Raw genomic sequence first — 22,490 nt, 5'->3', positions numbered from 1 at the left:
ACCACAACAACATAATACCAAGCCCACTCAATTCTCCCTGTCTATCTCAGTCAGTCATCTTCCTAGATGTTAAGACACAGCACTTTTTTCAGCTTTAATCATTCTTTTGATTCACTGATGCTCAGGCGCTAAAAGAGACACATTGTACTCCCTTAGCATGACCAGCTTACAACGTACAGCTCTGAAGTGTCTCAGAAATTTAAGACTGACACAGAATGAGTATGTCAATAAATTCCCTGTGATAGTCTTTATACGCCACTTAAGGAACAATACTTGCTATTATTCTGCAGGAAAGCACAAACACTTCACCCCTCAATTCCCTGCCCTTTCACCCTTTGGCATCCCTATGGCTACCCACCCACACCCAGGGGGTAGCGGTGCATGGACTGTAAGACAAGGGAGCCTCAAATCTAATTTTGCTTCTAAAGTTCAGTTACATTATGAAAAGATAAATAACCTAAAAGGAAGATTGCGGTTATGGCTCGTAGAGAAAGTATGAATGATGCTCATCATCGTTATTACTTCAGCCTGTTCTGTTCTTTTACAGTAACATGAACAATCCTTTTCCAGTTATATCTAAAAAAAAGAAAAAGAAAAAAAAAGAAAAATGTCCCTTTCTCTCCATGTCTCTTATATTTCCCTTTGTCTGGCTTAACACAACAGTGCCATCCCATTTCTTCAAGTGTCAGCTTGTGACAACAAGAAAGGAGGAAAACACATCCTCTTCTCTCGTTCTCTTTGTCTTTTCTACTTGGCAGCACAAAAAACGTGTCCCATTGGAGCCGTGCCACCCTTTCACTAGTACAGCCATTCTCGTTTTACACACTCATCTCTTTCTGCATCTAGGAGAAAGGGAATAGATTGTACCCCCCTCTGAGCGAGGCCAGAGGGAAAAGAGAGCCGAGCTCGGACTCCCAGGACAAACTGTAATTCTTCACTTTGTCTCTGAGGAGAACCCATCTGGCCGCAGATTTAGTAACTCTGCTTCAATAGGGCTCTGTTTACTCGAGTAGCTAGGTTTACACAGGCAAAGTGAAGGGTTCATATAAAACGCATTAACTCAGAATAATCCTTTTGGTCTTTTGTAAATAGGATGTAATGATGGGGGATGTCCAAAGAGGGTAACCACTTTAAAAAGGCTCAAAGAGGCCAATTTGTGTGCAGGCAGTGGTTCAGTGGTACCAGATCCTCTGAACTGTACAACTGTGGTTTCTAAAATATCGGTATCAACATTTACCTCATTTCAGATTAATATTAAGTCAAGGATTCAGTCAATATAGAGAAAAACTACAATTAAGTAACCACTGTGAGCATCCAAAGAATGTTCACAGTGAAACTAAACCGTCTACTTTCCCTCCTCCTCTTTAGTCCTGTAATGTGTAGAATGAGAAGCATATGTCATTTAGTGGATTTTTTTAAAATCCAAACTACCTTACAGTCTCAGGCATGCCCACATTCAGCCCCAATGATACTTGAACCTCTAAAGCCAGATTTATTGTTCACTGTTAAGGGGTTAAAGAGAAGCAACAGGGCCTATGCACATAGCCTATGTAGCTATGACAAAGCTAACATGCCTTCTCCCTAGAGGGCTGCAACTAACAATCATTTCCATTGATTAGTATGCACATTTTTTTCTTAATTAATCCATTAAAGCTCCCATATTGTACAAAATGAGACTTCTATGTCTTTTTTGATTATCAAGCAGGTCAATGTGCTATATAAATACTGTGAAATTATCAAAACACACAGCCCGCATTTAGAAATGGTGCCTTTAAACGAGCCGTCAAGACTTATGTAAGATTGTGATGTCACAACTGTACTATATGTAGGTAGAAAGTGCTGTTATAGTAATTCCCCGGCTGCAATGATGGTGCAGAGACTCCGTGAGTGCAGATGCGGAAGACCTGGAAACTAGTGATGGGCGGATCAATCCAAATATGGATAATATCGATACCAATGTTGGTATATATTACCAGTGTAATGAGATCGATACTTTAGTTTTAGTTTCTCTCCAGTATGCACTGCGACCTGGCTGTCTGTGTAAGTGCCACTGCTTTCAAGTGCCACTCCTGTCCCAGCGCAGAGCAGACACACTTTGCTCCTCCTCCCCCCTCTTGTGATTTGATGTTGTAACGTCAGGTGACTTAGCGGCGCCAGGCAAACAAGCAAGAAAGCAGCCAGGCACGGAGGCGGCCAGCAGCACACACACACAAGCATGATAGAGACGGAGCAGAAGAATGGCAGAGAGGAAGAGGAGCGCTGTGTGGACATATTTTCAGGCCAAAAATGAAACAATGGCAAGCTGTATAATTTGTAAAAATGTTGTAAGATACAGTGTTGACACAACAAATTTATAAGCATATGAACATTCTGTACTGGGTTTTAATGTATCATCCTCTGTACCTCAACAGGCAATGACAGCAGCTGGCAGAGCAGATAGAGCTCTAACTCTAAAGATACAGAGAGAGACAGTGACCATGTGTCTGTGTGCTGTATCAAGTTTATTAATTACAGCGAGTCAGCAAGCTTTTTTTTCATGGTTGTGTGACCTGAGTCATCTGTGGTGTAAAAATAAATGTTTAATATAGCCTGAGTCACATGTCAGTCTGTACATACAAACTTGATATATGTCTGTGCTTGTGGGAGCAGGTGTTTTTAAACATCCTTGCGAGTGTGCAAGTGTTTGTTTGCTGTCAGGCTCCGGCTGTGAGTGCAGTATAAATGAGCGAGAGGGCCATAAACACCTGAGGAAGCAGGAACACACAGACACCCTCTCTGGACTGTATTTATGGTTGTGACTGAGGCGGGGGAGGGGAGAGTCGTCATGCACAGCTCAGCTCTGGCTGTGGCGAGACTCCAACCAAAACAACGGGGCTGTTAAAGCCCCCCTGGATGAGCCCCAGGGGGCAGCGGAGTGGATGGAATGCAGGCCTGGGTTTAGAGGTTCAGGGGTACGTCCTGTTGTTAATGAGCTCACCCCGCTGGGCCTCTCTGGCTCTGAGCCCCTGACACTGCCTCACCAGCACACTGCCACAACCTCTTCCTGGACTGGTCCTGGACCACTGAAGCAAACCACACTTCCTGAACAGTGTGAATATCCCCCTGTGCCCCTGACATGATCCCAACAAGATGTGTGTCTCTAAGTGAACAAGAAGACAGTAAAAAAAAGTGCCGTCTGTGCAGTGCTGTAGAATGAACAAGCCTGAATGTGTGTGCAGGCCCATTTGTGTGTGGATATTAAGAGAAGCCCCTGAGATACGACCTCAGAAGATGCAGTGAAGGAGATATGAGCACTTTCCTAAATGATGCATGTCTTACATGCTCTATTAGTGCAGGGTAAACTGCACTTTATGTGAAACACTGCAGCGCTGAAGACGGCTAAGTGTAACGTATGCAGCAAAGCAAGTTCAGTTTAAACAGCACATTTTTACACACAAATGCAATTTAAAGTGCTTTACAAAATACATTAAAAACATTAAATAATAAATATCACGACACATTAAAACCGCATAAACCACATATCACGTTTATAGGAGGGAGTTCAGGATGTACTGTAAGTGCAAGGCAAATAATGATGAATGCCTACAGGTTTAGTGGAATTTTTAGACCAGTTTTGACCTGCCAGAGGATAACTTAACATCTACACAATCTACAGCCTCAGTGTTAACACGTGTATGATGATTATTGTATTTCTACAATCATTTTGCCCTTTTTATGAAGTACAATCAATGTACGATACTTTAGACATTCAGATTATTTTGTTCCATTATAGTGAAATTGTACAGAGCTAGTTTGGAACGATCATACATTGACTATGTCAATAATCTATTATACTCAACTCAAATCACATTATCTAAGATAGCCATTGTGGCTACTCTCAGCCTTCTACAAACAGGGATGTTTACCTGTAACCTATTTGCTCACATCATGCTTGAATTCATAGTGTTTCTTGTCTCCTTATTAACACTGGCCTGTAGTTGGAGCCCATTGCAGTCTACTTGGGGTTTAGCGATGTAGTATGAACCACAGCACAGACAGTTGGCAGAGATTTATATACAGAACGTTGCAATCCCAGTTCTGGGTGCCCCACAGTTTGAACATAAATGTATGATAGTTTGCCCTGAATTATGATATCTCTAGGGTATTTGTACGATTATTTGGTTTTTGGCACCTGGCAACACTATCCTGCCTGAAGACCAAGCTGATAACACACAAACACACTTCTTCAGTAGTGGATTTCTCACAGCTCTCGTCTGTGCTCGCGTCTACAGCTTACTGTAAAGTCCCACTTTGTCAGCCGTGTTTAGCCACAGCTTCATATATCAGACATTTGATCTCTAGAGGAGAGTTCTATCATCCTCTACTCTTTCCTCTTCTAGCCAATCCAGTGAGGTCATTTCTCTTTGGTCAAGAGGATTGGGGGATGCCTGCTTCTCTGTCAGATTTGAGCTCTGAAAGCCAACCAGGAATGTCTCTAATTAGGCCAACTGCTTGTGCAATTCATTCAAACCTGCTCTCCAATCTCGTCTTCTGTCCAGAACTAATCACAACCATCAGCACCACTCGGAAATATATGCAAAGACCAGCTCAAAATAGAGCTTCAAAGTCAGACGAGGGCAATGACTTTTACATTCTACACATTATCCAAGAGTGCAGCGTTTAGTAGCTGGGAAACTGAGACCGAACTGGAGGGGGGGTGTTTGGGAAGTCTGTGAAACGAGAGGCTATAAATGATGTCACCACGACACACCACAGCAACATCTCTGTGATGTGGTGGTCTGGTTGTGGTTTAGTATACATGGGAGTGGAGGAGGTTTGAAGGTCGGGTTCATAAAATCCCCACCCACTGAGCCACAACACTTGAGCCTCTCTTATGTGGTGTTGTATATGTTTATGAACTCATAACAGTGACAAATGAGCAGCTAGATCATCAGGACTACTGGGAGTGTACAAAACCCACAGACTGATACAGTGTAAGAGAAGAATACGTTATCTAAACACGACAGTTTTTATTGTATTGTTATGTTTTTGCAGTCCAGAATGTGGATATAACCAGGGGGTGGGGGTGAGGCGGTGGTAAGGAGACATAACTGGATTTTACAGGGATTCATATGACTGATTGAAAGAGTGAGTCGAAGGAGAGTTCAAACATTTAGTCAATTGAGAGAAAATCAATCGGCAACAACTGATGATCGATTAATAAATTACGTTTGCTGGCTCCAGCTTCTCCAATGCAAATAAACTACTGAATATCTTTGGATTTTGGATGTTTAGTTACAAAAAACAAGCAATTTGAATATATCACTTTAAGCCTGTGTAAAAGAGAATGTAAAAAGGAGAAGGAAGATTAAGACAGAAGAAAGTGAAATCAAAGTAAATAGGTGCTGGAATTCTGACAAATTAGTGGAGAGATGGTGATTTGCAATAAGTCTGGGGTTGTGAAAGAGATTACCAGTCTTCCCAGTGGGCTGCAGGCAGCAATTGGGTCCGTTGAACTCATCACAGCTGTATGGAACCAACAGGACCCCGAGCGTACCCACTCCATCAATGCTGCCATTGTCTCAGCACTGACGTCAAAACGCCAAATATGCTTCATTACCTTCTCAGAGCCTACCTAAAGACAGTAGCGCTGTGTTATATAGTACCTACATCGTGCCACTCTATACCTTCAAGATGAGAGATGGTGATATGTTGAAGAGCAGGGAGCAGACGGGGTTAATGCAGCTTTAATTGCATCAGTCGCTGAGTGGATCAGAGTTGAGAAAAAGGAGGTAGAGCCCACACTTACAGGAGTGAGAAGGATTTAAAAAGGGTAGGATTCTAAAGGTTTTTCCTCTTCTTTATCTTTCTACATGATAAAAGCTCGGTCACCAGTTCAGTTGGGCTTATCTTGGAAGAGAGACACTTTCTTCCCTCTGCTCCTGATTGCATGATCCGACAGGCTGTAAAGAGTCTGTCTGTTTGTGGGTCACCCCATCAGCACACCAGCCCACTTAAACTACTGGGCGAGAGGAAATGCCTCCGCTTTATTGGGGACAGAAGAATACTCCAGCTGCCATGGTGTGTGTGTGTGTGTGTGTGTGTGTGTGTGTGTGTATCTATTTTCATCCCTAAAAGTTTTGTTTGCACTGCTGACTCGGCCCACTTTAAGTCTTTCTGACTGCAGGAAAAACAGTTTTCAATGCACTCCCGGGGTAAGTCTAGGGAAATAATAAATAAATCAGTAAGCAGAAGAGGCATTTCCAGTCCAGGAGCCAGATACATAAAACTTAACTCAGAATCAAGGTTAAGTGTGTATGAAAGTTTAAAAAAGTTTCGGCTAAAGAACTGTGCATCTGGAGTTCTTGAAAGTTCACTGCCATTTATGTTAGATTTTAGAACAGACTAAACGCCAGGGGATGCGGGTAAACAAATGGATCTTTTCTTCATGTATAAGATATATACAATAAATACAATTTATATAATAAATTAAATGGATGGAAAATCATAATCTACTATTACTGCTCTGCATGTGGTTTGCAAGGAACATTTCAAAATAATATCATAATTATTTGTTTGTATATATTCCAATACCTGAACCGTTGTATGAATGAAGAATGAAGTATAATTTGGGGATTTGTCATAAACCTGATGCACATACCAGCACACACTTACATAAGAAGAAAACAGTATGGAAAAAAAGGCAGGAGAAGAGGAAAAAAAAGAGGAAAAACTTCCCTCCACTGTTTGGTTTAGTTCATTTTAAGTTGGCCGGTCAGTTTTCTTTAGTGGTGTTGTTTGTTAATTAATGACTATAATGACAATTCCCCTAAATGGAGCAGCATGGGCTGAAAGGGTTGAACGCTCCCATGTCTAATCTCATCTGGGGCCCTCAGCCCAGTTTGCCTTAACTTCAGCTGCTTCCAATTTGGACTCAGCACTTGTGCTGCGCTGGCCATTTACATAACCATGAATATCAGCTGCTGTGGCCCTTTCTGCACACAGCCTGTCTCCCTGTATCTATGTGATTTATATATCTTTGTGGATCTCTTCTCATGAGGGCATAAATATTCTGGATTTGGCTAAATCTGACATCAAATCAGTTTTTTTTTGTGAATGAATTGGAGCAAGAGAGAATAACATATTTAACACCTGTTAATTCAAACACAGGGGGATCTGTGACTGAAAAAAGAAAAGAAAGAGGGCTGAATGAAAAGGTGACTCGTGTTTCGTCAGGATAATGACCTTGTTAGTGCTGCACTGTGTGATCTAAGAGGAGTGGGAGTGGAGGTCACCTGCTCTTGTTCAGCTCCCTCCCCTCTGACCTCAGGCTGGGGTCGCTCTACTCACAGTTACTAAAGCCTGCTGCCATTAAAGCAGCTAATCACGCCGAACAGCTGCATCCCTTACTGTACAAATCCTCAACACCTCGCTCTCCCCACCCACACATTCACTCTGGCAGTCAGACAGACACACCAACGTCCACGCACTCCCACTCTTTCTTTGCTAATGGCAAGCTGCAGCCGACTGATGTTTAAGTTGCAGGGTTTAGTGTGCAGGCCTGTGATAAGCCGCGCTGAGCTGTGAAAACACAGATTACATTTCTGCGGCTTATTACAGACAGTGTGCCTCTGCCTCCCAGCTATACCGTAATTGCGACCCTATAAACCGCAGCGTCCGCTTGGCTGCAAGATACAGCTTGATGGGGATCCCCGCTGCAGAGCTTTGACAGCCGTGCTAATTCAAGCCTACGCCCCCCCCCATATAGTTTTGCTGCATGCCAGCCCCCTCCTGCGATAAGCTGCAGCCATATTTCTTTTAAGTGCTGTACTGTCATAAATCAAACCAAGGCAATGATATCTAGTGCTGTCTCTTAGTGTCATCTTCACATTTTTAAGACTAAAATTAAGATACAGAGGGCAAAAGTCCAAAATACCTATGATCTGTACTTCCACAACTGCTGAGCGTGCAATCACCATTCATTGCTGAACTGTATGTTGACACTGATGCAACCTGTATAGGATAGCGTCTTTAAGAACCAATTCTAATGTAATAATGTTGGTTTTATGGGTTACATTTGGTATTCTTGTATCACAAAATTGCCTCTAAATGATGTATAATTTTGATATTTGTGTTTGATGTAGCACAAGTTGGGATATCCCATCTGACTTATTTGGAATGCCAAAGCCAACCAGGCATACATTAAATCCCTGTTTCTGGCAGGCTATGAAAGTGCCTCCATCTGCAAATACTTAGCTTTTTTTTCTCAGGCTCAATCAGAGATAAAGATCATTGGGTTCCAGGTCCACAAGTAAGACAATATCTCCCAAACCTCATAGAAAACAATTAGGACCCTGTAATTACACCACTGGCCAGGAATTCCAGCCAAGTCCTGAGGTTGGGGTGAAGAAATAAGAAAAAGAAAGCGAATGTGAAAGGTGCCTGTCTGATGCAGTGTTGTCTTACTCCACTTGGGCTCTGATGGAGTAAGTTTGTTTATCAGCCTGGGTGTGATGTAATGTTTTGCTTTTGGAGCCCTAGGTTTGAGTGTGATGGGCCAAAAACCCTCACAAGCCTATGTATGACAGCATGGCGTGAACGCTTCCTATAATGTTCTCTTATTTATCTCTGCTGCTTGGAAACGCATAATCTAAAGCTTAAACAGAGACAAGTTATCTTTACTTCAGACTGGACCTGTTGATTTACGTATGTTGACCAATAAGCTGGCAGGCAGAGGGGTGAGAACAGAGGGACACAAGAGAAAACAACTCACTCATCTCCATTTGAAAAAAAACACACACACACATTAATGGTCATGCTCTTAGCTTATAACACACTTCCTTTCCTCTATTGCACCTTAAAGCAGCCCCAGAGTCCTGCTGGTATGGACATTGTTGAGAGCTGCTGTAATGCAGGAGAAGCCTTTAGGAGTCAGATGTGGCCAGGGGCTTTCGGGGTGGCCTAGTGAGCAAAGGGTGGAAGTACAAGCAGGCCAGTGTGAGTAAATGCGCGGATCATACATTTTCCACAGTCTGTGAAAAGCAGACAAGCAGAGGAAAAGGGATGATGGGAGCAAAGGTATATAACCAACACTGGAACTCCAAAAGAGGTCTTTAAAGATATATGTATCCGGTATTAGCTATTTATGAGATTTATGAGATCAAAAGCAATATGTTTTTAATGTCTGATCTAGACAGTAGATTTTGAAAAGGATATATTTATATAACAGAGGGGCTTTTTGTAACGAGTCTTTTTTTTCAAGATTATTTTTTGAGCATTTTAGGCCTTTACTGGATAGGACAGCTTAGACATGAAAGGGGAGAGAGAGGGGGAAATGACATGCAGCAATGGGTCACAGGTTGGAATTGAACCTGCAGTCTCTGCGTCAAGGTCTAAGTCTCTGTACATGGGGCACACGCTCTACCAGGTGAGCTACCCAGGTGCCCCTACCAAGCCTTTTTAATTCAGCCAAGCCCTCTGGAAAACCACAAAGAAATGTGTAGAGATTTGCAGATGGAGCCACAAACAGGTATTAAGAGCCTGGATTTGAAACTTGCACCAACTAACTACGAGTGCAACTTTAACTTCACTTGGCAACACGATGGAAACAGATTTAAGCACAATCCGGTCTCCAGCTTTGCCCGTGTGGCAAGCTTTTATTTCTCCTTAAAGCGACGAATGAGGCAAACAGCAGCGGGGTATCAGGTTGAGCGCTGGCAAGAGGTTCTGCTCACGCGGCAGGAGCAGAACAAAGCGCCAGTGGCCCTGGATAGCATCCATGGTGCTGGAGAGTAAAGGCCCTGTGAATGGGACCTGTCACTTCCACTCAGCACTGCCTGTGATCTGAGCCACCCGGAACGACGCTCAGATAAGTGGCTAATCCCAGCATCCCTGCTGGCTCGACAGCCCCCTACTGCCATGACAACCGGAGGGGAATCTCCTCCAGCAACAACTTAATTGGATAATTTCCTCCCTGTTTGACTGTGTGTTCCTCTGCTTTGTTAAGTAAATTCTGGGTTGTCTGACTGTCAATGTGTTCTTTGACTTTGAGAGCGTGGAAGGTCTAAAACAAGCATGACATTCAAGCAGTTATGAATTATGAAACGGACAAATTTCTCCAGTTGAAGCCCCACTGCAGCAGCCTACAGGCCACTGGGAGGGCGGAGAGTTGTTCTTCGTTCACCCCGGAGGGGTCGCATAAAAGAGAAAAACAGGCCCCTGCTTTCAGCACCACAAACAAGTGACCACTTTAACCGCTGTAAACATTAATTGTCCTTTGTGTCGCAAAGCCTGGCGATTTATGTTACACCCAGTCAAGTCCTGGGTCCCGGCATAAACAGACGCTCCACCCTTCTCCCCAGACTGCAGAGACACAGGGGCCAGTGCCAGGGGAAGTCATTATACACACACGGAGAGTGAGTGAGAGTGTGTGTGTGTGTGTGTGTGTGTGTGTGTGTGTGTGTGTGTGTGTGTGTGTGTGTGTGTGTGTGTGTGTGTGTTGTGGGCAGCTACTGTAGTTGAAAAATTAAAAACAGCAGCGTGGCACTTTAAGAGCATGAAGACTTGGTTCCAGCTGGACCGCTCAAAACCACACAAAATAATCATACCTTACGTAGTACAATGACTCTTAGAATGAACACATTAAAACTGATTAATAAAGTGGAAGTATCTGACTCACCCCGAAGAGGCTGAAGGATCGTATTTCTTAACTTCATTTAGAAGACAAAAGCTGCCTTATGTAAGCCTAATGGAAATCACTCCTGTTTTAAAGTATTGCTCGTTTACGTGTATTGGAAGGCACATTCGCAGGCTAAAAGAAAGCAGTGCAAACCAGAGGGATGCAGATGGTGACAAATGGGTAAGCTTGAGGAGATAAAGAATGATAAAAAGAGGACACAGAGACACACTAAACCAGTTTTCAGTCCTAGATCGATAATGGCCCCCTTCGAGGAGCCCCAACTGTGAATCCTTCTGTCGTGACTTACCTTCTTCACAGGTAGCACCGCTGAATCCTGGACAGCATTTCCACTCCAGAGAGGTCACAGTGCGATACACCATTTTATAGGAAGGTCTGACCACAGTCCTGTAGCTTAAACACACACAACATCTAAATCTGTCACAAACACATACACAGGTAATGATAGCTGTTGATGCACTGTGACTGTGATAACCCACTTTTTTGGCATGTGATGACTTTGTATTTTACATTTTTAACTGATGTAATTGGATTTTTTAGAGTATCTGCTGAACCCTCCTCATCTTTATTTCTTTATTCTTTATTCATGTTCTACCCACAGGAACAGGTGTGAACTTGCGGTATGAAATGTTTGAGTTGTTTCTTACTCAGAACATAACATGTGGTGCAGTTGCGTTGCATTTTGATCTATTGTTGAGCAATTGGTATATATTTAGGATTTCCCCCTAAATGACAGATGATGTTGGCAGAATGGGAAGTACACAGTAGTGCTAAAGCAAGGTTACCCCCATCGCATCATTAAAATAGCCTACATTAGCTTGTTTTGCTGTGTTACATATTTGGAGCCGTTCATTAACAAGAGAAACCAGATACAAACAAACTGTATATCTCTTTTTTAAATGACCTGGGGTCTCATTTATAAAACTGTGCGTAGGATCCTTACTATAAGTGTAGGTACACCCAAAAGCACAAAATGGCGTACGCCAAAAAAAAGTCAGATTTATAAAACCGTGTGTACGCACACCTTTAAGCAATGTTCTCTTTATAAATCACAGATTACCTACAAGTGTGCATACGTGAATCCCGCCCTGTACACGCCCATTTTTAACCATAAATAGTCAATGCAAAGTATCTGTGAATGCTGATCAGTATATTAATGACACTGGCAGTTGTCACACCGAATCACGATGACTGGCGGAGAAAAAGCAAAAAACTTCTCAGACGTTCAGGAATTGCTGCAAATTGAATTATAATTTCGACCTGTTCTTGTACAGTGTAGGGAAACCTGATCTATAACTACATGTATTAATAATACGTCCAAAACGGCAGGCATTACGGCACTCGGGGACAGCTTCGATATACCAGACGTATATAATAAGATTTAACAGAACTATTATATCCAAACAAGCCTTACTGATAAAGTTGAAGATGATATATAATATTTATTTAAAAAAAAAAAAAACACTTAGCTGTCTGACATTTCCCTCTGTAAACAGCCAGTTGCCCCCAGAGTGGCGAGTACCTGTATTTGGACCGGGATGGCACGGTTCCGGCGCGTTGCCCTCTCTACTGGACCCAATTCAGTACATAGATCCAAGAGCTCAGCTTTAGGGAATCTAAATCGGCATATTAGCCAGTCATCGTCATGGTCCCTGAAGTCTCTTTCTCTCCTAAGCTTGCATTAGCATAGTCCTCCTGCAGGGCCAGCAGTGCCATCATGCAGCATTACGCAAGGGTTCACCGCAGTATTTATATGCTTAGAACAATTTGTGATTGTTAACACCTTGCCAACCCAGCATCAACTAGTGGTATCCCCCACCCCGAGATACAATTTGAAGACGAAATCAAGTCTAATAGCCAAACACACTGTCCTTCATGCAAGTTCGGACCGATAACGAGGACATTAAGGGTAACGATTACGCGAGAGCTTAACGGCTGTATTTTCAGACTTTAACATTTGATTATATATGCACAGTTTTAAAGACAGATATTTAGTTATTTACACTGTATTCTGCAGTTATCTAATGGTAGGGTATTTGATGCTATCCTGTATTCCATGCAGTCGGGCCATCTCCTCCTCCTGCGCTCCATAGCGGACAATGTGACGGTGCACATTACACATTTTTATTTAAGATTTGAGGTGTTTATGGAACAATTATCACTCAGTACAAGCGCAAATAAAACTGCTGGATTTAATCTTCATGGTAAGGTGGATGATATGGAGTGAAAAAAATGTGCGTGATTACGAGTAATCGTTATTCCCATTTACTTTCTGCAGTCTCACTTCAGTTCACCACCTCACCATCTGCGTCGCCAATTCCTATTTTGTCTCCAAAATGTGCCTACGCATGGGTCAGAGTTTGCGTGGAGGACCGCACATTCTCCCATCAAGTTTGTTTTTTTATAAATCACAACCTTTGCGTGGAAAATGTCGTAGGCACATTTTCAGCCCCGTTTTGTGCGTACGCCACGTTTATAAATGAGACCCCTGAATTGATTGTAATAGTGTACTGCCAGCGATGGTGGCTTTGCAGCCATGTTGCCAATAGGTTGTAGACAGATCTGTACGTTTTTGTTTTGCTAAGGGGGACATACTATAGCTGTCAGAAATTCCCTTCAACTTGACATTACAAATTTATGCAAATGCTTTTCTGACTTGCTTGTTAGTTTGGTCTAAACAGTCCCTCCAGAAAAACGCGATTATGCGCATAATTCAATGCATAATCAGCCAAAGCCCTGATATTTATGCAGGGGCCGCATTTTTTTTTAAATACGCCGCATAAATTGCCTCTAGTCAAAGAAGAAGAAGAAGAAGAAGAATGACTACAATGACGTGTTTTCACTGCATGGCACGGCTATGCTCTACTCAACTTGGCTATTTTTGCTTTTTCATTTGCTAAAGTTGTGGATAGTACCTGGTACTTTTTTAGGACCACTTTGGTCGAGGTTCCAAGGGTGCTGAGTCGAAACTAGAAGGTGGAGTTAAAACACTGCAGACCATTGATTGGTCAGACAGAATCATCACTAGCACAACACAAGACATCCTGCAAATAGCCAAACCACCGTCAATAACAACCGCAATTTTTTATTCACTCACCCCAGAATTTTTTTTTAAATGCCAGCTGCGCCATACACTATGCTGTACAATTGATAAAGTGCAGAGATGGGAAGTAACAAAGTATTTGTACTTCGTTACTGTACTCAAGTAGATTTTTCAGATATTTTTACTTTACTTTACTATTTATTTTTGTGCCGACTTTTTACTTTTACTCCTTACATTTTTAACACGAATATCGGTACTTTTTACATTTTACAAAATTGGCTCGTTACTTTTGTTTCAAATAATTTCAGTGGAGTTACCATTATTATTTTTCTAATTGGATGGGAATATACGCTGCACTTGACGCACCACTACAAGACGACTCGACAGATTTGGCGGCATTCATTCGCAGCAAATCATTGCGGTTGATGGCGGTAATGTTAAGGGGAAGATTAAAAAAGAGAAACTGGATCTGTGAATTCTCACAGAATCACAATTGAATTCATATCTTGCTACTCAGTCAGAATCTTATTAAGCTGGAGTCCCAGTCTCTGTCACAATAATCATATATGTGATGTTTTAGGCCTATTGGCAGACATCCATTTAAAATGTAGGCAATGGCATATAAAGAGCCTTTTTTCCATGTCCACTGACGTTTCTCCGCTTGCACTCTAGTAACATTTGTGTGGTCCAGGTAGCTTTACATAAAAAATGGTTGTCATTCACAAAGCTACTTTTACTTTTATACTTTCAATAAATTTCCAAGCCTGTACTTTGTTACTTTTACTTGAGTAAAGAAGTTAAATCAGTACTTCTACTTTTACCAGAGTATTTTTTAACACAAGTATCTGTACTTCTACTTGAGTACGGGAAGTGAGTACTTTTGCCATCTCTGATAAAGTGCAGACATTCCTCTGTTTGGTTGCCAATGAAAGGATTCAGCAAGGGTCGCTCGCGTTGAAGATGATGTCATGGCGGTTTCATGCGGCGCTGGAAAACGTAGAAATCATAATAGAGTAAAAGGACCTGGTACTAAAAGTGAGTCGAGTTGTGCAGAGCCATACCACGTAGTGTAAAATATAGTATAAGATGTTGATTTCTAAAAAACAAACCATATGTTTCTGCTATTAAACTTCACTACAGTTAAAGTCTAGAAAAGGAACAAAATACCAAATAACACTCCCACTGTAGTTGTTTTAGTAGTAGTTTGTATTTTAAAGTGGGTTACATCTCAGTGGTACAGCAGTAGCAGTAAGGTCACTTTCTCACCTGCCTCCTGTACATCCCTGCGGCCAGCGGCACGTCTGGTAAACCCGCTGCAGGACCGTCCCATTTTGCACCTGGCAAGTCACTGTCTTAGTGACCGTATGGGGACACCAGTTCCTAAAGGGAGAAATACAGTGAGTGAAAGCCAGAAATGCACACAATAAAACAACATTTGTTAGTCTTAGATACAGAATAAAATCATATTTTCAAAGTAAATAGTTGAAGAAAGAACGGTGCATTGTCAAAACACCTTAGAACAAGTGCACTCACACTATAGCCGGCTCACAAAAGCAAATTGGCCATGCATTCACATTCAATACGCTGTTGTTTTCCCGCAGGTTCAGATTCTTCCCTCCCTTCCCCCATCCTTTTGTTTTGAACGTTCTTTATGGTGTTTACACGGTTTTAATCAGTCACGAGATGTGCAGGAGTGCATTGTGTATGCATCAGTACACATCCGTTTGCATTCGGCTCTCAGATGGAGGTAAAGTCCCTCTGCAGGGAATAAAGAGGAGGACAAGGTCCCATACGGAGATTAGAAACTGACCTGCTAGGGAAAAAAAGCTCATGTAAAAGTCAGAGGTTAATATCTGATAGTGAAGATATGATCACTTACAGCAGGCTGAGACAAGTGCACTCGCTTACATTCTCTTCCAAGTTATTTCTTAGGCACCCAGAAGCAAAATCAAATATTTCCAAACAGAAAAAAGGGTTCAGTTATAGCACTCAATGCCACTGTTAGGCTAAAAGCACCAAATGATGTTATTAGAATTAACGCTGATTCATTTGAGAGCTGATCGGTTTGGTTTTATTCTCACCAAGAGTTCAATTACCCTTCTAACAGGAGTAGATATGTGTTCCTGATAGTGCAGGAGCAATGAGAAATGTTAATGGGAAATGTTTATCTTGAAAGGCCAGTTTTATCTCATCCCCCTACAAAACACTGAAGGGTGATTAATGTGCTTTAATGTATGGAAATCACACTGAGGCTGTTTGAGTTGCCATATGTTACTATTATTTTATTAACAATGAAGTGTACAAATACCCAAAATTACCATTACATGGCTACAGCTGGAGGGGAAACAAGGACAACAATTACTATACATAATCAATAGATGTATAGAAAGGGGGCTCTATGTAGAAACCACAAAGGAGACTGTGTGGCTCGTAGCACAAAACTACACTTTGTGTGTTCTGCTGCCAATGTGTTTGCAAGAGTGGGAGGGTGTTCCCACCAAAGTCTGTTTGTCAATATGTGAGACCATATGTTTGTGTGTGCGAGAGACAGCTTACACTAAAGGAAACTGCCGAAGGCGGAGGATGCGAAGCAGCCTTGAACCAGCTCCCATTAACAATCCCCACATGTTGTGGTGGCCACACACACAGACCTGAGCCGGGGAGCAGGACACCTCTGAGAAAGGTCTGTGTACTAATGCAGGTATTTCTTTTTTCCATTCATGTAATAAGCATGTATAATAGTAGAGTATTTAGAAAAAAACTTTTCCAGATTAAGAAACAAAATGTAAAATGCGTAAAACATATCCCAGGGCCTATTACAAGTAAAAGGTGTGCAAAAGAAACACACCGTTTGAATTAATCCTAAACTTCTCAAGTAAAGCGAGTAAGGAATTTATCTGCCACACATGTTATTTAAATACAGACCCACCCTTCATGTATCTTAGAATATCCATCAGCCTTACGGCTACAAAAATGAACATGGCTCTATATGATTACCCTATGATTGCTTTCCCTTGTCCAGAAAAAATTGCTCTAATCATCGGTGGAAAATGTCAGACATTGAAGGAGCTGTGGTCAGGTAGAGCTGGGAGTAACTGGAGGGGGTACTAACCCTAACTCCTCCCCCCTACTTATCCTCCAGACCCAACAGATAAACATCAGTTTCCCAGGCTGAGACGAGGTTTCACCTGGGAACAGCTAGGATTGTCACCAGGGGGTACAAGGAGGGAAGTGGGGGTGGATTTTATGGTCTCCCCCTCTCTCTTTGTTTTTCACTTATGCAATTACCAAAGAGGAAATACCAACCGCTGCTGTTTCAGTGAATGAAATAACAAAAGCAGTTGGCATAATCAAGTTTACAATTTTCCCAAATGGTTTGACAACCAACACCTGCATTAGCGACATAACTGATTTACACAATACGTAATGAGTACGAGGCAGCAAGAAAAATACTTTTTCCACTGCGAAGAGGATGGAGATGCCTAGAGATGATGTTATTAACTGGGTACAGGTAACATCATGATCTCCTCTGGGATGTAAAAGACTAAACAATAAAAACCTGTTTTACTTACAAGCCCAACAGAAAATAACTTTTCTCATTTTTGCAGAGAACTACTTAATAATGGTCCATTGATTTGTATCTGGCTTCATTCATAAAGGGACACAGGTGCTTGGTGTCTTTCACTCTAAAATGTTTCACAGTCAACACCTTCCTCTTACTTGAGGTGTCCTTGTGTTATGAAGTGTGAAACCCACCAGCACCATGCTGTTTCACTGGCAAACGCACCAAGCAGGCCCACAGTGAGTATCAGGTCTCTAAGCACACACGGCACACTCTGAACGGTGGGCCCAAGCCAAATAAATCATCAGCCATCTCTCACAGTCACACACTGCCACGGCCAACAGGTATGAAAGAAATCCACAATCTTTAGGGGACGGAAAAATCACAGCTTCGGCCCATCAGACAGTAAAACATTTAAGGGTAAGTAAAAACGTGCTGAACCCTAAATGAATGCAAATGCTGACAGAGAGCTCATGGACAACAACAAAAAAGCTTATACCGGTATGCTGTACTCTAGTTGCCCTCATTTGGCCTTGTACGCTACGCAGTCTGCGTCTTTCATGATCACACTACTGAGTTAGTGCACTTTCTGCAGCCAACTGTGTGGGGAGGAAGAAGCTGGGAGTTAAGCCGTGTGAACTGACAAGATTGTTGATGAGAGCAAAAATGTTGGTGAGACTCTGGTGAAAAATGTCCCAGTAACTCCCTTTCCATCCACCCATCACGTACTGTTGGAGGAGGAGGGCCTGAACACTCAGCATGGACAGAAATCTAAAGGAATTTCTTTCGATTTCTGTCTGTGGGAAAGATACTCGAGGAGAACAAAGGACAAAAGACAGATGTGGCAAACGGCCAGACAGAGGAGAGGAGACAAAGGTTATTTTATCATAAGGTCACACAAGGGTGCTTCCGATGGGAAATGGAGGGAAAGACAATTATGAAGTACCGTTGGTCCCACGGGATATAGAGGAGGCATAAGATAAATGTGGTACAACAACAAATGACAAAGAGAGAAATCGAGAGTACAGTCTGTAATATATGAAGAGAGAGGGACGCGACATTCCTGGAGTCAAGATCTGCAGCTTCTAGGAAAAACAGAAAGGACCAGAGTGGCCTATAAGAGAATGGTGTAAAACAAATAGTTTGAAGAATTATTGAATAATAAGTTAATAGAGAACATAAAGGCCGGTGAGCAATTGCAGGTTCAAAGCTGCCGTGTGCAGAGGACAGTGGAGATCATCAAAGCACCACAGTGAGACCATGAAGGTCAGAGCCAAGTGACTCTTCACAGCAGCCTCGGAGGAACAAGGAAAACTCTCATTTGTCTTTGTCTGTTTTGAGCTTTCAGACCTGGACATCTGTGAGCTTTAAGTGTGTTTCTGTGTGTAACGGGTGTGCGCATCTTTAAGTGTTTCAGGCTGGAAGAACAAAGGAAATTCCTCTCAACTGAAGAATTCACACACTAATGGCTCCATACAGCCTGATTATAAATCATGAATGTACCATCATGTAGAGCTGAGCTGAGACACTGACTTTGTGGACTGGTCACCTGCAGTGTACTATGTACACTGATAAAGGACTTATTTTATCTGTCAATTATTTTCCTGATTAATCGATTATGAAATGGTGGAACATGGTCATCACAATTTCCCAAAGCCTAAGGTGATGTCTTAACTGTCTTGTTTTGTCCAACCATCAGTCCAAAACTCAAACAGATTCAGTTTACAATCCTAGAAGACGAAAGGAAACCATAGGAAACAAATATTCATATTTGAGAAGCTAGAATCAGGTTATTATGGGCTTTTTTTCTTAAAAAGTGTAGGGCTTTAATTGACAACTAGAAAATTCGGAAGACATTTTGACAGCACATCCGAATAACACTAGCTAAGTATTAATGAGGTATAGTTAATATCATTAGTAACAGCTGATCTGAGCTACCTTTACTCTGCTGTTTGACATGTCCTGTAAAGAGAGGAGAACACGGCTTACAGTAAAGAGTCTTTATGATAGGAGCCTAGGAGGTGTGTTTGTAAGAAGTTGTTGCTATGGTGATTTCCACTTCTGTAAATCAAAACGGTGGGTCCAGCAAAGATATTATCATCACAAGAAAGATAAAGGTCTGGGGAACGCATTGATGCGGTTTTTTATGTTTATGGTGTCAAATATATGCGACACAGAGCAGGTAACAAACAGGGAACCGTCTGCTTACTTCCAGATATTTATTTTCATTGTTTCTATCGGCAGTTGGTATGAACAGAGCCAAAAGTTTAGGTCCGGTGGATTCCATAGTTACATGTCTGCGACCGGCACAAGATTTCCCACATTTTCACCAATGATGATGTATGAAGACTGAAAACTGTAGGGTAGAGAGCAATTTGTTTGGAAAACTTTCAGAGAATCATAATGCAGCTCCACCCTTTGTCCCCCTTTCTGGTCTTCAACTCCCTTTCCATCCACCCATCACGTACTGTTGGAGGAGGAGGGCCTGAACACTCAGCATGGACAGAAATCTAAAGGAATTTCTTTCGATTTCTGTCTGTGGGAAAGATACTCGAGGAGAACAAAGGACAAAAGACAGATGTGGCAAACGGCCAGACAGAGGAGAGGAGACAAAGGTTATTTTATCATAAGGTCACACAAGGGTGCTTCCGATGGGAAATGGAGGGAAAGACAATTATGAAGTACCGTTGGTCCCACGGGATATAGAGGAGGCATAAGATAAATGTGGTACAACAACAAATGACAAAGAGAGAAATCGAGAGTACAGTCTGTAATATATGAAGAGAGAGGGACGCGACATTCCTGGAGTCAAGATCTGCAGCTTCTAGGAAAAACAGAAAGGACCAGAGTGGCCTATAAAGAGAATGGTGTAAAACAAATAGTTTGAAGAATTATTGAATAATAAGTTAATAGAGAACATAAAGGCCGGTGAGCAATTGCAGGTTCAAAGCTGCCGTGTGCAGAGGACAGTGGAGATCATCAAAGCACCACAGTGAGACCATGAAGGTCAGAGCCAAGTGACTCTTCACAGCAGCCTCGGAGGAACAAGGAAAACTCTCATTTGTCTTTGTCTGTTTTGAGCTTTCAGACCTGGACATCTGTGAGCTTTAAGTGTGTTTCTGTGTGTAACGGGTGTGCGCATCTTTAAGTGTTTCAGGCTGGAAGAACAAAGGAAATTCCTCTCAACTGAAGAATTCACACACTAATGGCTCCATACAGCCTGATTATAAATCATGAATGTACCATCATGTAGAGCTGAGCTGAGACACTGACTTTGTGGACTGGTCACCTGCAGTGTACTATGTACACTGATAAAGGACTTATTTTATCTGTCAATTATTTTCCTGATTAATCGATTATGAAATGGTGGAACATGGTCATCACAATTTCCCAAAGCCTAAGGTGATGTCTTAACTGTCTTGTTTTGTCCAACCATCAGTCCAAAACTCAAACAGATTCAGTTTACAATCCTAGAAGACGAAAGGAAACCATAGGAAACAAATATTCATATTTGAGAAGCTAGAATCAGGTTATTATGGGCTTTTTTTCTTAAAAAGTGTAGGGCTTTAATTGACAACTAGAAAATTCCGGAAGACATTTTGACAGCACATCCGAATAACACTAGCTAAGTATTAATGAGGTATAGTTAATATCATTAGTAACAGCTGATCTGAGCTACCTTTACTCTGCTGTTTGACATGTCCTGTAAAGAGAGGAGAACACGGCTTACAGTAAAGAGTCTTTATGATAGGAGCCTAGGAGGTGTGTTTGTAAGAAGTTGTTGCTATGGTGATTTCCACTTCTGTAAATCAAAACGGTGGGTCCAGCAAAGATATTATCATCACAAGAAAGATAAAGGTCTGGGGAACGCATTGATGCGGTTTTTATGTTTATGGTGTCAAATATATGCGACACAGAGCAGGTAACAAACAGGGAACCGTCTGCTTACTTCCAGATATTTATTTTCATTGTTTCTATCGGCAGTTGGTATGAACAGAGCCAAAAGTTTAGGTCCGGTGGATTCCATAGTTACATGTCTGCGACCGGCACAAGATTTCCCACATTTTCACCAATGATGATGTATGAAGACTGAAAACTGTAGGGTAGAGAGCAATTTGTTTGGAAAACTTTCAGAGAATCATAATGCAGCTCCACCCTTTGTCCCCCTTTCTGGTCTTCAACATTCCAGCCCCATACACACACATTGGAAAATCGGAATGTGTGTGTGTGTGTGTGTGTGTGTGTGTGTGTGTGTGTGTGTGTCTGTGTGTGTGTGTGTGTGTGTGTGTGTGTGTGTGTGTGTGTGTGTGTGTGTGTGTGTGTGCGTGTGTGTGTGTATGTGTGCGTGTGTGAGTGTGTGTGAGAATGTGTGTGAGAATGTGTGTGTGTATGTGTGTGTGTATGTGTGTGTGCGTGTGTGAGAATGTGTGTGTGTGTGTGTGTGTGTGTGTGTGCGTGTGTGTGAGAATGTGTGTGTGTGTGTGTGTGAGTGTGTGTGTGTGTGTGTGTGTGTGTGTGTGTGTGTGTGTGTGTGTGTGTGTGTGTGTGCATGTGTGTGTGTGTGTGTGTGTGTGTGTGTGTGTGTGTGTGTGTGTGTGTGTGTGTGTGTGTGTGTGTGTGTGTGTGTGAGAATGTGTGTGTGTGTGTGTGTGTGAATGTGTGTGTGTGAGTGTGTGTGTGTGTGTGTGTGCGTGTGTGTGCGTGTGCAAGAATGTGTGTGTGTGTGTGTGTGTGTGCGTGCGTGTGTGTGCGTGTGTGTGCGTGTGAGAATGTGTGTGTGTGTGTGTGTGCATGTGTGAGTGTGTGTGTGTGTGTGTGTGTGTGTGTGTGTGTGTGTGTATGGGTGTGTACACTGTATGAATTAAACTATTGCAGCACATCGGCACATTGAACTATTTTCATTATCAATTCATCTGTTATCTCTTTGATCAGCAAGGAAAAATGCCCTCTACAGTTGTCCAACCACTAGTCCAAAAACCAAACATATTTGGTTATTAATGGTATAAAACTGAGAAAAGCAGCAACTCCTCACATTGGAGAAACTAGAACCATCAGATTTGAATAATTTTTGCTTAGAGAGTGACAATCGATTAATCGCTGCCGCCCTACACTCGTATATAGTCGTGTTCCCCGAGGATCATCCTGATTTAATGTTTCACTGATTTAATGTGCAATTTGGCACTGCTTCCTAATACACATGAAACACGTTC

The 22,490-nt window shown here is 42.1% G+C and overlaps 1 protein-coding gene across 3 annotated transcripts in view; it reads right to left on the bottom strand.

The window, feature by feature from the left end:
- emid1 (EMI domain containing 1) overlaps positions 1-22,490 on the bottom strand; it is a 63,030-nt gene that overhangs the window by 37,967 nt on the left and 2,573 nt on the right. For 2 of the 3 annotated variants that reach the window (XM_078250724.1, XM_078250725.1), the window contains exons 2-3: positions 14,985-15,098; positions 10,965-11,068 (exon numbers count right to left, since the gene is read on the bottom strand). In XM_078250724.1, coding sequence (XP_078106850.1) covers positions 10,965-11,068; positions 14,985-15,098 — 218 coding nt within the window. The remainder of the gene's footprint in view (positions 1-10,964; positions 11,069-14,984; positions 15,099-22,490) is intronic. The other variant, XM_078250726.1, reaches the window with a different exon arrangement.

Source organism: Sander vitreus, chromosome 5, assembly GCF_031162955.1.
Source record: "Sander vitreus isolate 19-12246 chromosome 5, sanVit1, whole genome shotgun sequence".
Lineage (NCBI taxonomy): Eukaryota > Metazoa > Chordata > Actinopteri > Perciformes > Percidae > Sander > Sander vitreus.
Note: the sequence above shows the minus strand (reverse complement) of the source record. Positions and strands in the feature narration are given on the sequence as shown.